Source organism: Tachyglossus aculeatus, chromosome 7 (assembly GCF_015852505.1).
Source record: "Tachyglossus aculeatus isolate mTacAcu1 chromosome 7, mTacAcu1.pri, whole genome shotgun sequence".
NCBI lineage: Eukaryota > Metazoa > Chordata > Mammalia > Monotremata > Tachyglossidae > Tachyglossus > Tachyglossus aculeatus.
The window spans coordinates 17135886-17151237 of record NC_052072.1 but is presented as its reverse complement, the minus strand read 5'-3'; the positions used below and the strand labels follow the sequence as shown (position 1 = coordinate 17151237).

Sequence of the window (15352 nt, the reverse complement as noted above, 5' to 3'; positions counted from 1 at the left end):
CATCACCAGAATTTGGTTTAAATCATTTAAATTAGTTTAATTCCAGTTGGCTCCAGATTCCCAAGTTTTACAAAAGGATCCCTTTTTTCCTAATTTTCACTCACGTTCTACATGAGTATTTTAGTTGGATTCAATACATATTAAGGGGGATAGGCTCAGAGTCAAATTTGTTTTGTATGCCTAAATATTTCACTTAAAATACCATTATTATTATTATTATTTCTAATAATAGTACTAACAATAATTAATGCTAATAATATCATTAATTAGTATAAGTAATTAATAACATTATAGTACTAATATCATTATTGATGGTATTAATAATACCATTATTATTTCTAATAAAGGTGTTGCTGTAATACTATTAATAATAATATTAGTAATGTGGTATTATTAATTAAGCATAATAATCAATATCATTATTAATAATTAGTGGTGGTGTTAGAAATAATGATTAATATTAATTTTTATAATTAATTGATAATATTATGTTACTGGTATTATTGTTAATGGTGTTAATAATACCATTATTATTTCTTATAATAATATTAATAATAATGGTATTTTTAAGCACTTTTACTGTGGGCCAAGCCCTCTGCTAAGCCCTGGGGCTGATACAAGATAATCAGACCCCATATGGGGCTCACTGCCTAAGTAGGAGGGGGCACAGCTATCAAATCCCCATTTTGCACATGAGGGAACTGAGGCACAGAGAAGTGAAGTGACTTGCCCAAGGTCACACAGCAGGCAAGTGGCAGAGGCGGGATTATAGCCCAGGTCCTCTAACTCCCAGGCCCGTGCTCTTTCCACTAGGCCACTCTGCTTTCCTCAGCGCTTAGTAGAGCGCTCTGCACATAGTAAGCAGTTTATCCACCCACTGTCCTTCCCAACACCAAAATACAATGTGCTATTTACCCAGAAATATCGTACCTTCTTTTTTCAACCAGTTTCACCTGTTTTTTTTTAATGAACCCTGATATATTCCCCTGAAAATAATTAAGGAAATGATGAGGAATGAAGAGCCCGAATTAGCCCCAGTGCTTCGTTCAGTGTTTGGCACATAGTTGGAGATTCGCAGGGAACTGGAAATGGTGACTAGTTAGGGAGCTGGGGAGCTAAATGCCTTAGAATGGCCCTTGTAGCCTTTGGGGAAAAAGGACAATTGTTCAGGGCTCAACAGAAACAGGGGCCTTAGGCCTCAATCATCATCATCATCATCAATCGTATTTATTGAGAGCTTACTATGTGCAGAGCACTGTACTAAGCGCTTGGGAAGTACAAATTGGCAATTTGCCCAGAAGGTCCTGGAATGCCAGCTTGTCAGAAACTCTTTCTTGGTTCTGATCACTCTGCCGCCGTTGCAGGTTTGGCTGAAGGAAATTCCAGCGAGAGAGAGGAGTGAACGGGAAAGGAGGAGTAGTGCAGCCTGATGGGCTGAGCACAGGTCTGTCAGTCAGAGGACCTTGGTTCTAGTCCTGGCTATGCCACTTGCCAGCTGTGTGACCTTGGGCAAGTCACTTCACTTCTCCGTGCCTCAGTTTCCTCAACTGTACAATGAGGCCGAACAGGCGGGCCTGGGTGCGAACCAGGGCTGGATTGGGACAGATTCACCCTCTTGCCCAGGGGGTCTCCTCCCAGGGTAGCCCCTAAGAGAGTACGTTGGCTAGCAGAGAGGCCGAACCCCTGGGGGCCGGGGTCCCCCTGAGCAGGGAGGCCCTAAAAACTAGGCCTAGGACTACCTGTATATATGTATATATGCTTGTACATATTTATTACCCTATTTATTTATTTTATTTGTACATATTTATTCTGTTTATTTTGTTAATATGTTTTGTTTTGTTGTCTGTCTCCCCCTTCTAGACTGTGAACCCGCTGCTGGGAAGGGACTGTCTCTATATGTTGCCAACTTGTACTTCCCAAGTGCTTAGTACAGTGCTCTGCACACAGTAAATGCTCAATAAATACGATTGAATGAATGAATGAATGAGTACTGTTCTCTCTCCTACTTAGACTCTGAGCCCCATATAGGGCAGGAACTGAATCTGACCTGATTAATTAGTATCTACCCCAGCGCTTAGAACAGGCCTGTGTGAGACAGAAACTGTGTCCAACCTGATTACCTTGTAGCTTCCGTAGTGCTTAGAACAGTGCTTGGCACATAGTAAGTGCTTAATAATAATGATGGCATTTATTAAGCACTTACTATGTGCAAAGCACTGTTCTAAGTGCTGGGGAGGTTACAAGGTGATCAGGTTGTGGGGCTTACATTCTTGATCCCCATTTTACAGATGAGGTAACTGAGGCACAGAGAAGTTAAGTGACTTGCCCAAAGTCACACAGCTGACAATTGGCAGAGCCGGGGTTCGAACCCATGACCTCTGACTCCAAAGCCCATGCTCTTTCCACTGAGCCATGCTGCTTCTCTAACAAATACCATTACTATTATTTACTGAGGTTGAAAACTTGGGACAAGGTACCCATCTGTTACACTGCCCAGGCCTCACTGGAGCTTCAAACTGATGCTGCTCTTTAGTCTAAGAACTGATTGGGAACAGCCAGAGATGCTGGGGAGCTTCGATTCCACATATGTCATAAATGCCCATTTGTCATTGGGAATTAGGCAGAGGCAGAAGGGGGACAGAAATTTTATAGGGGTGTTTAGGACTGGAAGGGGGCTGATTTCAAATAATTTGTAGGCCAGAACTCCTGGGTTTTGTGAGTGGCCTGGGATGAGCAAATCAGAAAATTCAGATCTAAAGGCTGTGCTTGATGCTGGGCGGGATTCGGAAGACTTCAACTTCTGGAACTTTTCTGCTTATTCGCCTGTCTTTCTGAGCACTGTGGAAATGTGAGGTGGGAGGCCAAAAGAGAATGGAGGGGGAAAGTGGACCCTAGGCTGTGTGGAAGAAAAAAAAAGGGGGGGGGGGGCAAAAAGTGGAAGGGTTGAACGAACATAACTCCAATTAAGGAAGCAGGACTGTGACTGTGGCCAGTGTCAACGAGCATGAATGGAAATTTTAGTTCTGTCCATATGGCTGTCAATCTGCCTGTCCCGATTTGTGCTTCAGGATATTCTAACAGATTCTGCTTAGATGTTCACATGCAGCCCTAGGAGTCACATACTTGGATGAGAGAAGAGTTTGGCTCTAAAGCTGCACTTAAAAATCTAGAGTGAAATTTGGCCCGTGACCTCCCCAAACTGAATTCTCCTTCACGGGTTTCAGAACATTTGTCTTCTTGCCTCACTTCCATCCCTCCTAAGCCAATGTTCCTGCCTCCGATCCTTCTTTCTGTTCCAGTTGGGCTTCCCCACCCCTCTGCAGGCGTCTGATTAGGGCAGGGGCAGCATTTTGCACCCCACCCTCCCTCTCTTCCCGCCTGGCTCAGGACTCACCCACAGACACGTGGTGAGAGGTTCCAAAAATGATATAGAGCATCGAGCAACAGAAAGTTGAATAGAAGATATTGAGGGGTGGAATCAACAACCTCGTCAGCAAGGCGATCGCCAGACCTGGGAAATACAAGGCATGGTTTAAAGAACAAAACATCATTTGCTTTAGAAAAGTCACTTTAGAAAACTGCTACATATTTTTAATGATGATTTTGTGTCATATGGGTAGGCACACAAGGAACCAACGATAAATACATTTTCTTGCTGCCCCTTTGGCTTCCAGTTCCATCTCCCAACTCGTCCATGCTGCAATCAATCGGTGATATTTATTGAGTGCTTATTACATACAGCACATTGCACTAAGCGCTTGGGAGAGGACAACAGAGTTGGTAGACATGATCCCTGACCTCAAAGAGCTTGCCACTTCAACTCTAACCCCAACGTCTCATCTCAACATCAGATGACTTGAGTACATCTTATATACTTTACCACTTATTTATTTCCTTCTACCCATTCTCAGCCCTTATATATGTATATCTTTTCAACTGTACATTCAATTATTGATTTTGATTACTCTGTAAAATACATTCTAGTCTGTCTTCCCACTAGAGTGTAAACTCTTGGTGGGCAGGGAAGGTGTCACTTGCCCGTTTTGTATATCCCAAATGCATAGAATAGTGCATTACACTCAGTAGGTGCTCAAAAAATGCTATACTCTTCCTGCTGCTGCTCCTCCTCCTCCTCCCCCTTTCCCTCCTCCTCCACTTCTTCCACTCTCTTTCCTCCTCCACCTCCTCCTTTCCCCTTCTCCTCCTCCTCTCTCTCCTTCTCCCCCTCCTCCTCTCCCCTTCTCTTCCTTCTCTCCTTCCTCCTCTCCTTCCTCGTCATTCCCCCCCCTTCCCTCCTCTTCCATCCCTTCCTGCACCTCTTCTTCCCCTCACTTCTCCTCCTCCTCCTCTACTCCTCCCTTCACCTCTTCCTTCTCTCCCTCCATTCCCTCCCTTTCAGCTACTGGTGGTCTCAGCAGCACTCACAGTATAACATTTTCTCAGAAACACTGGGTTAGAGAGTGAACCCCAGGGTTACCTAGATTAATACCAACAGAGAGCCTTCAGCTTGGGTTATCTAACCCACCCCAGACAGTTAAGTCAACCCTACTTCAAAAGACCACTAACTTTCAGGAAATGCCTTATTTGTATCTATTCAATTGAGTTAACATTTATTTAGAAAGACAGTATACTGGGTTATAGCTTACCTAAATCCTTCAAGCTGCAGTTTAAAACTATTGTCTCTCCCGCTGCCCAGGTAATCATTCTTTGCCTGAGAGCCCTTCCTATATTTCACAGCTATTGTTAGGTTTCATTCATTCATTCATTCATTCATTCATTCATTCAATTGTATGTATTGAGCGCTTACTGTGTGCAGAGCACTGTACTAAGTGCTTAGGAAGTATGTCGGCAACATATACAGACGGTCCCTACCCAACAACAGGCTCACAGGCTAGGAGGGGGAGACAGACAACAAAACAAAACAAGTAGACAGGTGTCAAAACCATCAGAATAAATAGAATTACAGCTATAGGCACATCATTAATAAAATAGAGTAGTAAATATGTACAAGTAAAATAAAGAGTAATAAATATGAGAAGCAGCATGGCTCAGCGGAAAGAGCATGAGGCCCGTCTGGGACAGGGACTGTGTCAAATCTTATTACCTCGTATCTACCCCAGGGCTTAGAACAGTATGTGGCACATATTAAGTGCTTAAAAATACTATTATTGTTGTTATTATTATTAATAATAAAAATAAATGAGTATCCGATACTCTAATGATCTTGTTGGGCTTTCCTCTAATAATAATAATAATAATGATGGTATTTGTTAAGCGCTTAACTATGTGCCAGGCACTGTACTAAGCGCTGGGGTTGATACAAGCAAATTGGGTTGGACACAGTCTGAACTCTCTGAACTCTCTCCAAATTCTCCTTGCCCCTCTTGCGTTCTGAAGCCCAGAACTGGCTCTAGAAATGTCTTGCTGGTCCTGAGTAGATTATGTCAGGATTCCAACTGCCATAAACTTTTATTTTTATGGTATTCGTTAAGTGCTTATTATTGTGCCAGGCACTGTACTAAGCTCTGGGGTAGATACAAGCTAATCAGGTTGGACATAGTCCATGTCCCTCATGGGGCTCACAGTCCTAATCTACATTTTACAGATGAGGTAACTGAGGCACAGAGAAGTTAAGTGACTTTCCCCAAGTCATACAGCAGACATGTGGTGGGGCCAAGATTAGAACCCTGGTCCTTTTGACTTTAAGACCCTTGCTTTATTCACTAGGACACCCTGTGCCTCATAAACTTGAAAATGACTCTCAGGATCATGCTTGTTTTCTTAACCACAGAGGATTCAGGATGGCCATTTATCCAAGGGAAGCAGTGTGGCCTAGTGGAAAGAGCCCGGGCTTGGGAATCAGGGAGCCTGGATTCCATTCTAGACTCTGTTACTTGTCTCCTGTGTGACCTAAGGCAAATCACTAATGTCTCTGTCCCTCAGTTTCCTCATCTGTAAAATGGGGGTGCAATATCTGTTTTCCCTCCTACTTAGATTGTGAAACCCATGTGGGACAGGGACTGTGACCAATCTAATATCTTGTATCTACCCCAGCGCTTGACACATGACAATCATTTAATACACAGCACAATTATTATGATTATTCAGTATGACCCCAGGATCCTTTTCTGAAATATTCACAAAGAGTCCATCAGTCTCCCATCTTGTAAGAAGAGTGCAGCCCTGGGAGTCAGAAGGCCTGGGTTCTAATTGCAGCTCCACCATTTGTCTGCTCTGTGACCTTGGGCAAGTCACTTCACATTCCCTCATCTGCAAATGGGGCTTCAATCATTCTTCTCCCTCCTACTTAGACTATGAGCCCCATGAGGGGCCTGATTATCTTGTATCTACCCCAGGGCTTAGTACAGTGCTTGACACATAATGAGCACTTAACAAATACCACAAATTATTATCATTATTTATTTGCAAAGAGTGGGTTTTGTTCACCTCATAAAAGATGAATAAAACCAGGGGTAGAGTAACAGTATTGTGGACCATGCCAACACTGACAGCAGTAGTGTCCTCCCCAAGGGCTCATTGCCCTATTGCCTCATCGGAGCTAATGTGAGTAAAGTCTGAGGGAACATAATAATTGGTGGAGGGTGGAAAATCTTCATTCCAGTTAGCAACCTGCTCCCTCACTATCATCTCTGCTGTCCAGCAGAGCCAAAGACCATTAAAAAAAAAGCAATGGGAAGGAGATGGGAACACTGGATGGGATTTGTGCTAAGGCCCCTCAGCCTCACACATGCTAAACCTCCCAGAAGAGTAGACCTAGCCCCTTCAGTGCTAGTCAGTGAGCTGCCTAAGGAAAAAGTACAAAATATTTTCCAGACCGAAAAGATCCCCCTCTTCTAGAGGCTCAGAGTTGGTAAAATCAATGGAATGAACATTGTTTTATACTCACCTGGCATCAGTCATCTTGGGCAAGCAAATGCCTGTTCATTAGGCAGTCTGCCTTTGTGAAAAAGAGAGATAAGGATCCAGGCCCCCTCAGCATCCCTCTCTGTCTTTCCTACCTTGGGGAATCTGGATAAGGCCCACATTGAGTCCGGCTAGCACATCCCCAAGGAGCCAATCTCTTAACCGGTACACACACACCCACTTCAGGAAGGGGAAGAGCATAAGGACGATTCTTCTGAATTTTCTCCATGAGCACCTGTGAGGAAGCAGAACCAAGTTTCATTTAAGTTCTTCAAAAAGGCAGCACGGCCCTAGAGAGACACTCTAGTCTCCTTTTCCTTCTCACAATCGAGGTATTGGCTAGATGGGCTACTCAACGATATAAGCTCTGTGGTTAGGGTTCTTCAGAGAAGCAGCCTAGTCTAGTGGAAAGAGCACAGGACTAGCAGTCAGAGGACCTGGGTTCTAATCCCAGCTCCACAGCTTGTCTGCCGTGTGATTTTGGGAAAGTCGATTAACTTCTCTGGGCCTCAGTTCCCTCATCGTTAAAAATGGGGGATTCAATACCTGTTCCCCCTCCTATTCAGTCTACGAGTCCCACGTAGGACCTGATGATCTTGAATCTACCCCAGTACAGTGCCTGGCAAACAATAAGTGCTAAACAGATACAGCAATCATTATCATTATTGTGGAAAGGATGTGGCTGCAGGAATCACCACTGACCAGACTTTGACCCCACACCTCTAATTCTCCTATTTTCTGCCTGGCCTATAAGTTTGCACTGCTACTAATAACCCATTCCCCTCCGCCAGCACCCACCCCCCCAATTTCCATCATGTGGACTAGCAGCAGTAAGAGAAAGTTGAGTGTGATAGTGGATAATTCTTACCTGCTTGCCAACACCACAACTTCCAGAGATTAGAAGAGGATATAGGAGGGGTTTTATGCATGGTTCTTCTGAGACCACGATTAAGAATCTGGCCCTTGATCCGAGCCAATCTAGGCCCATTTTTAGTGCAGTAATTAATTAAAAAGATGATGATGGTATTTGTTAAGCACTTACTATGTGCCAGGCACTGTTCCAAGCACTGGGGTAGATACAAGCAAACCAGGTTGGACACAGTCCCTGTCCCACACAGGGCTCTCAGTTTTAATCCCCATTTTACAGATGAGATAACTGAGGCCCAGAAAAGTGAAGTGACTTGCCCAAGATCACACAACAGACAAGTGGCGGAGCCAGGATTAGAATCCATGTCCTCTGACTCTCAAGCCTGTGCTTTTTCCATTAAGCCACGCTGCTTCTCAATGAATTCTAATTCCAAGAACTCAAGGGTCTGGAACCAGAGGACTAGTCCTTGCCTAGGGTGCTTCAGGACGAAAATGGGAGACTCAGATCTGTGCCCCAAACTGCTCTGATAGTGTTCAGGAGACATTTTAGCAAGAGGGCAGCTAGTGTTCTTGTGGTCTCTGCTGCACTGGTTGGCAATTTAGGTTTTAGTGGTGGATTCAGAGAGAAAACTAATCATTGCACCCACCATCATTATCAGATTCATTGTCCTTGTCATTATCCTCATCAGTTTGGCGTGATGATGAAAACAGAGTTTAATTAGAGAAGTGGCATGGCCTCGTGCTTTGCACACAGTAAGCGCTTAATAAATGCTATCATTATTATTATTATTAGTGGAAGAGTATGCACCTGGGAGTCAAGAGACTTGGGTTCCGGTCCCAGTTCAGCTACTGGCCTGCCGAGTGATCTTGACAAAGTCACTTAACTTTTCCGTGCCTCAGTTTCCTACCTGTAACATGGGGATTAAATATCTGTTCTCCCTCCCTCTTAGATGGCAAACCCCATATGGGACAGGGAATGTAGCTGATCTGATTACCTCGTCTTTACCCTGGTGCTTAGACACTAAGTATTTAATAAATACCACAATTATTATTATGAGTAGATCACTGAATGTAGGGTAGGCCAAAGGGAAAGCCAGTAGGGAGAGTGCTCTGCACACAGTAAGCGCTCAATAAATACATTTGAATGAATGAGAAGAGTTGTCTAGACTGGGGTTTGATGGATTGAATGTTATAACCTCATCTGTAAAATGGGGATTAAGACTGTGAGCCCCCCATGGGACGATCTGATCATCTTGTAACCTCCCCAGAGCTTAGAACAGTGCTTTGCACATAGTAAGCGCTTAATAAATGCCATCAATATTATTATTATTATAAGAAGGCTGAGTGCAATAGAAGGTGAATGAGGAGAATTTGCTGTGAGGAGAATTTGGTCTAAAAGAGGTCTGTCAGTGCTAAGGCTGTGGATTAGTACAGTGCCCAGCATAGAGTAAGTGCTTAACAGATATTATAAGAAATATATCTATGGTTGAGGGGTGGGAGCGAGGGAGAAGATAAAAAGGAGGGCTACAGTCTCCTCCGCTTTCTGCATTCTGCTTATCCTCCTCACTGCTCCTTCAGCCCAACTGAACAGCACAGGGGAAGATCTAGTGATGAACCTCCGCACCTTGAATTTGACTCAGTGCTGTCAATGACTATGATTGTCTCCTATTGGTGAAATTGGAGCCTGAACAAATGTGCTCTTCATTAATGTGTTTGTGAGGTGGGACCTAAGCCACCGGAGATTCTCCGTTGATTCAATCCACTTTATTGCCCTTTGGTTGACTGTTTTTGCCATATTCAAACTGGCTCTGCGGAAGCCAGACAGCTCTGCTGTACACTCACCTGCACTGTACCCTGTGTCTGACGGTAGTGATGTGAATGTCTACGTTCACAGAGGAGGGTCTCCTTTTGTGCTCCCTCTGGAAGTTCTCTTCATTGTACACATCTCTTCTGACATTGTAAATGTACTTCCTTGCTCTGTTTCTGCTGCCAAAACTCATGGTGTTCTTTAGCTTGCCACCCCAATCCTGGAAACGTGCGGGAGAAACCAAACCCAGCAGGATCGGCTCACTCCATCAGGTGCAAAAATGAGAGGATCTTTAAACTGGAAAGAAAATGAAAGTTGCAAGAAGCTGTTAGTTTTCTCTGGTTCAGGTCAGTTTAAAGTTGGGGTCTGGAGAGAGATGTAGCTAGGAAGCAGGATGGCCTAGTGAGAAGCAGCATGGCCTAATGGATAGAGCGTGGTGTCAGAAGGTCCTGAGTTCTAGTCCTGGCTCTGCCACTTGTCTGCCCTGTGACCTTGGGCAAGTCATTTAACTTCTCTGTGCCTCAGTTCTCTCATCTGTAAAATGGGGATTAAGACTGTGAGCCCCATGTAGGACATGGATTGTGTCCAAACTGATTAGCTTGTATCTGCCCCAGCACTTAAAAGAGTGCCTGGCACATAGTAAGCGCTTAACAAATACCACAGTTATTATTACTATTGCTATTTTTATTTAGCAATTTGGCAGTGCCCGTGTTCTCCTCCCTGCTCTCTCCCTGGCCACTCTGCAACTTCCCAGGGAGTAGCCCCTGACCTCTGACTCCCAAAGAGTAGGATTTATTGATTGATTGATTGATTGATTTAGCAAGGCAAACAGTTGTTTAACTCCCTCCAAGATTTAACTGGTTCTGGCCGGTTCTGACTGGTCCAGCATGGCCATCCCCCTAAAGACCCTAGAAAAACTGAGTTAGTTACAGGTCTGCTTGGGTTTTCAGGTATGGTGGGTCCAGAGATCGGGTTAGATCTGGGGACAACCTGGTCCACCTAGAGTGATCCAAACTCTTTGGGGACGGGGCTGGAAACAACCCAATCTTCTGACGGTCCTTAAGTCAGGATCCTATGGGAGTGGACTGTCCCTGCCCTGCCCAATACTAGATCAAGCAGGACCTAAAACCACAAAATACCTCCGAAATTGGGCCAGACTCTGATAGGTGGCAAATGGAACATCTGTTTGACTCATTACATGCCAACTTAGACAACACCTTCAGTAATGCCAGGGAGAAACTTCTGGGAATTGTGCACGTCTAAGGAAAGAAGAGGGTGAAGAAAAAGGGGGAACTACCTGCAACTCCCATTTCTAACACGAACCATCATGTTGGAGTTTTATATTTTGCAGAGGATGATCAGTCTGAATGAGTGTGATAAACCAACTTCTTGAGGGTCAGAGGAGTTGAGCCCGGATTCCAACTGTACTTGGTCAATTAAAGGATTTGTTCCAATTCTCTAAAAATCAATTGATTGATCATTCAGTAACATTTTTAAGCACCCACAGGCATCCCTAAAGCCACCAAGAGAATATGAATAGGGATTCATCACCTTCTGATGACCTTCTGGAGTAGGTAGACGTGATGCCTGCCCATAAGGATCATACAGAGTAGAAGAGGAAACAGACATTAACATACATTACAGATGGATGTGTGCATAGATGCTGTGGGGAGGGGGTGAAAATCTATACCCGAAGGGGTATAGACCCAAGTGTATTGCTCCCTCTAGACTGTAAGCTCATGGTCAGGGAACATATCTGCTAATTCTGAGGTATTGTACTCTCCCAAGTGCTTAGTATGGTGCTTTGCACATAGTAAGAGCTCAATAAATACCATTGATTAATTGATTGCATAGGCGACACAGAAGTGAGGGCTAAGAATACTGACGAAACGCTGCACCAGAATTAAGCCCTGCATGATAAACTGCATTTTGAACCTTACTTCATTATGGGGGTGGTAGTTTGGCCTAGTGGATAGAGCACGGGCCTGAGAGTCAGAGGGTCAAGGGTTCTAATTCCAGGTCTGCTGTGTGGCCTTGGGCAAATCACTTCACTTCTCCATGCCTCAGTTACTTCATCTGTAAAATAGGGATTGAGACTGCGAGCCCCTAGTGGGACAGGGATTGTATCCACGCCAGTGCTTAGTACAGTGCCTGACACATAGCACTTAAAAAATACCAGAATTATTATTATTAAGGAATCAAAAAGGAAGGGGTGGAGAAGGGAGGGGAAGGTGAAGGAGGGGGGTGGGGTTATAGGGATTTGCTTTAGGCCACCTCCAGGCAAAGACCTGGGGGAACTCAATCGTCTGGATCTCCAGTTCTTCCTTCCAATCACCTTTTTTCCCTCCCTGCCCCTGACAGCTGCTGGAGGGGTGCAGGGGTGCGGGCATGTGGGGTGTCTTGGGGGAGTTGAGGCCTCCAGCCTTGGCCAATGCCCCCACCCCAATCCCAGTCCTGCCCAGATTTGGGCTACCTCTTGGTCCTCGATGGGCGATTGTCCTCTGCCTCCAAGCTGCAGCCACATAAACATTTTCCCAGGAGCCTGGGGGCTGGAGGCTGGGGGCTGGAGGCTGGAGGTTGGAGGCTGGGGGCTGAGGCTGGAGGTTAGGGGCTGGGGGCTGGAGGCCGGGGGTTGGGGGCTGGAGGATGGGGCTCCTCCTTTGTCTCCCCCTTTTAGACTGTGAGCCCACTGTTGGGTAGGGACTGTCTCTATATGTTGCCAATTTGTACTTCCCAAGCGCTTAGTCCAGTGCTCTGCACACAGTAAGCGCTCAATAAATACGATTGATTGATTGATTGATTGATGGGGCTGGAGGTTGGTGGCTGGGGACTGAGGCTGGAGGTTAGAGGCTGGGGGCTGGAGGCTGGGGGTTGGGGGCTGGAGGATGGGGCTGGAGGTTGGAGGCTGTGGGGGTGGAGGTTGGAGGCTGGGGCTGAGGCTGGAGGATGGGGCTCCTCCTTTGTCTCCCCCTTTTAGACTGTGAGCCCACTGTTGGGTAGGGACTGTCTCTATATGCTGCCAATTTGTACTTCCCAAGCGCTTAGTCCAGTGCTCTGCACACAGTAAGTGCTCAATAAATACGATTGATTGATTGATGGGGCTGGAGGTTGGTGGCTGGGGACTGAGGCTGGAGGTTAGAGGCTGGGGGCTGGAGGCTGGGGGTTGGGGGCTGGAGGATGGGGCTGGAGGTTGGCGGCTGGGGAATGGAGGTTGGAGGCTGGGGCTGAGGCTGGAGGATGGGGCTCCTCCTTTGTCTCCCCCTTTTAGACTGTGAGCCCACTGTTGGGTAGGGACTGTCTCTATATGCTGCCAATTTGTACTTCCCAAGCGCTTAGTCCAGTGCTCTGCACACAGTAAGTGCTCAATAAATACGATTGATTGATTGATGGGGCTGGAGGTTGGTGGCTGGGGACTGAGGCTGGAGGTTAGAGGCTGGGGGATGGAGGATGGGGCTGGAGGTTGGCGGCTGGGGAATGGAGGTTGGAGGCTGGGGCTGGGGCTGAGGCTGGGGGCTGGAGGCTGGGGGCTGGAGCTGGAGGCTTAGGGCTGGGGGCTGAGGCTGGAGGCTGGAGGCTGGGGGCTGGGGGCGAGTGGTCGGGATAGGTGGGGAGCTCCGAGGGCGGACCTCGGTCCGTCTCCCAACTCTGGCTCCTCCGCGGGAGCCAAACAGCGACTTACCGGGCTGCGGGGGGCCGGACTGTGGGGGGCCGGGCTGCGGGAGGCCGGGAGGCTCAGCCGGCCCGCGGAGGGACTGGAGGCCCGAGGTCCGGCTCCGGCCGTTCCAAATCCGTTGAACCGTCTTCTCCGTGGGGAGAGAAGCCCCCGGCCTCGGCGGGGGCCCGCGGCTGCTCCCGAGCCTCCCCCCGAGGCTACCGAGCCTCCCCCCGAGACTCCCGAGGCTACCAAGGCTCCCCCTGAGGCTGGTCCCGAGGCTACCGAGGCTCCCCCCGAGACTCCCAAGGCTTTGGAGTCAGAGGTCATGGGTTCAAATCCCGTCTCCGCCGCTTGTCACCTGTGTGACTTTGGGCAAGTCACTTCACTTCTCTGGGCCTCAGTTCCCTCATCTGGAAAATGGGGATTAAGACTGTGAGCCCCATGTGGGACAACCTGATCACCTTGCATCCTCCCCAGCGCTTGGAACAGTGCTTTGCACATAGTAGCGCTTAATAAATGCCATCATATATATACCATATATATACCAAGGCCCCCCCCTGAGGCTGGTCCCGAGGCTACCGAGGCTCCCCCCAAGACTCCCAAGGCTTTGGAGTCGGAGGTCGTGGGTTCAAATCCCGGCTCCGCCGCTTGTCAGCTGTGTGACTTTGGGCAGGTCACTTCACTTCTCTGGGCCTCAGTTACTTCATCTGGAAAATGGGGATTAAGACTGTGAGCCCCATGTGGGACAACCTGATCACCTTGCATCCTCCCCAGCGCTTAGAACAGTGCTTTGCACATAGTAAGCGCTTAATAAATGCCATCATATATATATATGATGATATACGGCGATATATATCATATCATGGTATATATCAGGTGATATATATATATGGTATATATATGGTATATATTTATGATATATGATATATATATATATATGGTATGATATATGGTGATATATATATATATATCACCTTGCATCCTACCCAGCGCTTAGAACAGTGCTTTGCACATAGTAAGTGCTTAATAAATGCCATCATATCATCAATCGTATTTATTGAGCGCTTACTGTGTGCAGAGCACTGTACTAAGCGCTTGGGAAGTACAAGTTTGCAACATATAGAGACAGTCCCTACCCAACAGTGGGCTCACAGCATATATATATATATATATATATATATATATATATATATGTATATATACCAAGGCTTCCCCTGAGGCTGGTCCCGAGGCTACCAAGTCTCCCCCGAGACTCCCAAGGCTACCAAGGTTCCCCCTGAGGCTGGTCTCGAGGCTACCAAGGCTCCCCCCGAGTCTGCTCCCACCTCCAAGGCTGGTCCCGAGTCTATGGAGGTTCCCTAAACTCCCCCTCGCCCCCAGGTTGGTCCTGGGGCTCAGTGGAAAGAGCCCGGGCTTTGGAGTCAGAGGTCATGGGTTCAAATCCCGGCTCTGCCAACTGTCAGCTGTGTGACTGTGGGCAAGTCACTTCACTTCTCTGGGCCTCAGTTACCTCATCTGGAAAATGGGGATTAAGACTATGAGCCCCCCGTGGGACAACCTGATCACCTTGTAACCTCCCCAGCGCTTAGAACAGTGCTTTGCACACAGTAAGCGCTTAATAAATGCCATCATTATTATTATTATTATTATTACCGAGGCTGGTCCTGAGACTCCCAAGGCTACCGAGCCCCCCCCGCCTCCCCCAGAGGCTTGTCCCGAGGCTACCTAGGTTGGTCCCTTTTAGACTGTGAGCCCACTGTTGGGTAGGGACTGTCTCTATATGTTGCCAATTTGTACTTCCCAAGCGCTTAGTACAGTGCTCTGCACATAGTAAGTGCTCAATAAATACGATTGATGATGATGATGATGATGATGGTCCCGAGGCTACCGATTTTGACACCTGTCACCATGGTTTGTTTTGCTGTCTGTCTCCCCCTTCTAGACTGTGAGCCCGTTGTTGGGTAGGGACCGTCTCTATATGTTGCCGATTTGTACTTCCCAAGCGCTTAGTACAGTCCTCTGCTCACAGTAAGCGCTCAATAAATACGATTGAATGAGTGAATGAATGAAGCGCTCCCTCCAGGGGCTCTGGAGTCTCC

At 46.8% G+C, this 15352-nt stretch overlaps 1 protein-coding gene across 1 annotated transcript in view; it reads right to left on the bottom strand.

The window, feature by feature from the left end:
• Positions 1 to 13336, bottom strand: part of SLC26A8 (solute carrier family 26 member 8) — a 75376-nt gene extending 62040 nt beyond the window's left edge. The window contains exons 1-4 of the mRNA XM_038749395.1: positions 13278 to 13336; positions 9634 to 9895; positions 7020 to 7159; positions 3395 to 3511 (exon numbers count right to left, since the gene is read on the bottom strand). Coding sequence (XP_038605323.1) covers positions 3395 to 3511; positions 7020 to 7159; positions 9634 to 9791 — 415 coding nt within the window. The 5' untranslated portion in view covers positions 9792 to 9895; positions 13278 to 13336. The remainder of the gene's footprint in view (positions 1 to 3394; positions 3512 to 7019; positions 7160 to 9633; positions 9896 to 13277) is intronic.
• Positions 13337 to 15352: the final 2016 nt, after the last annotated feature.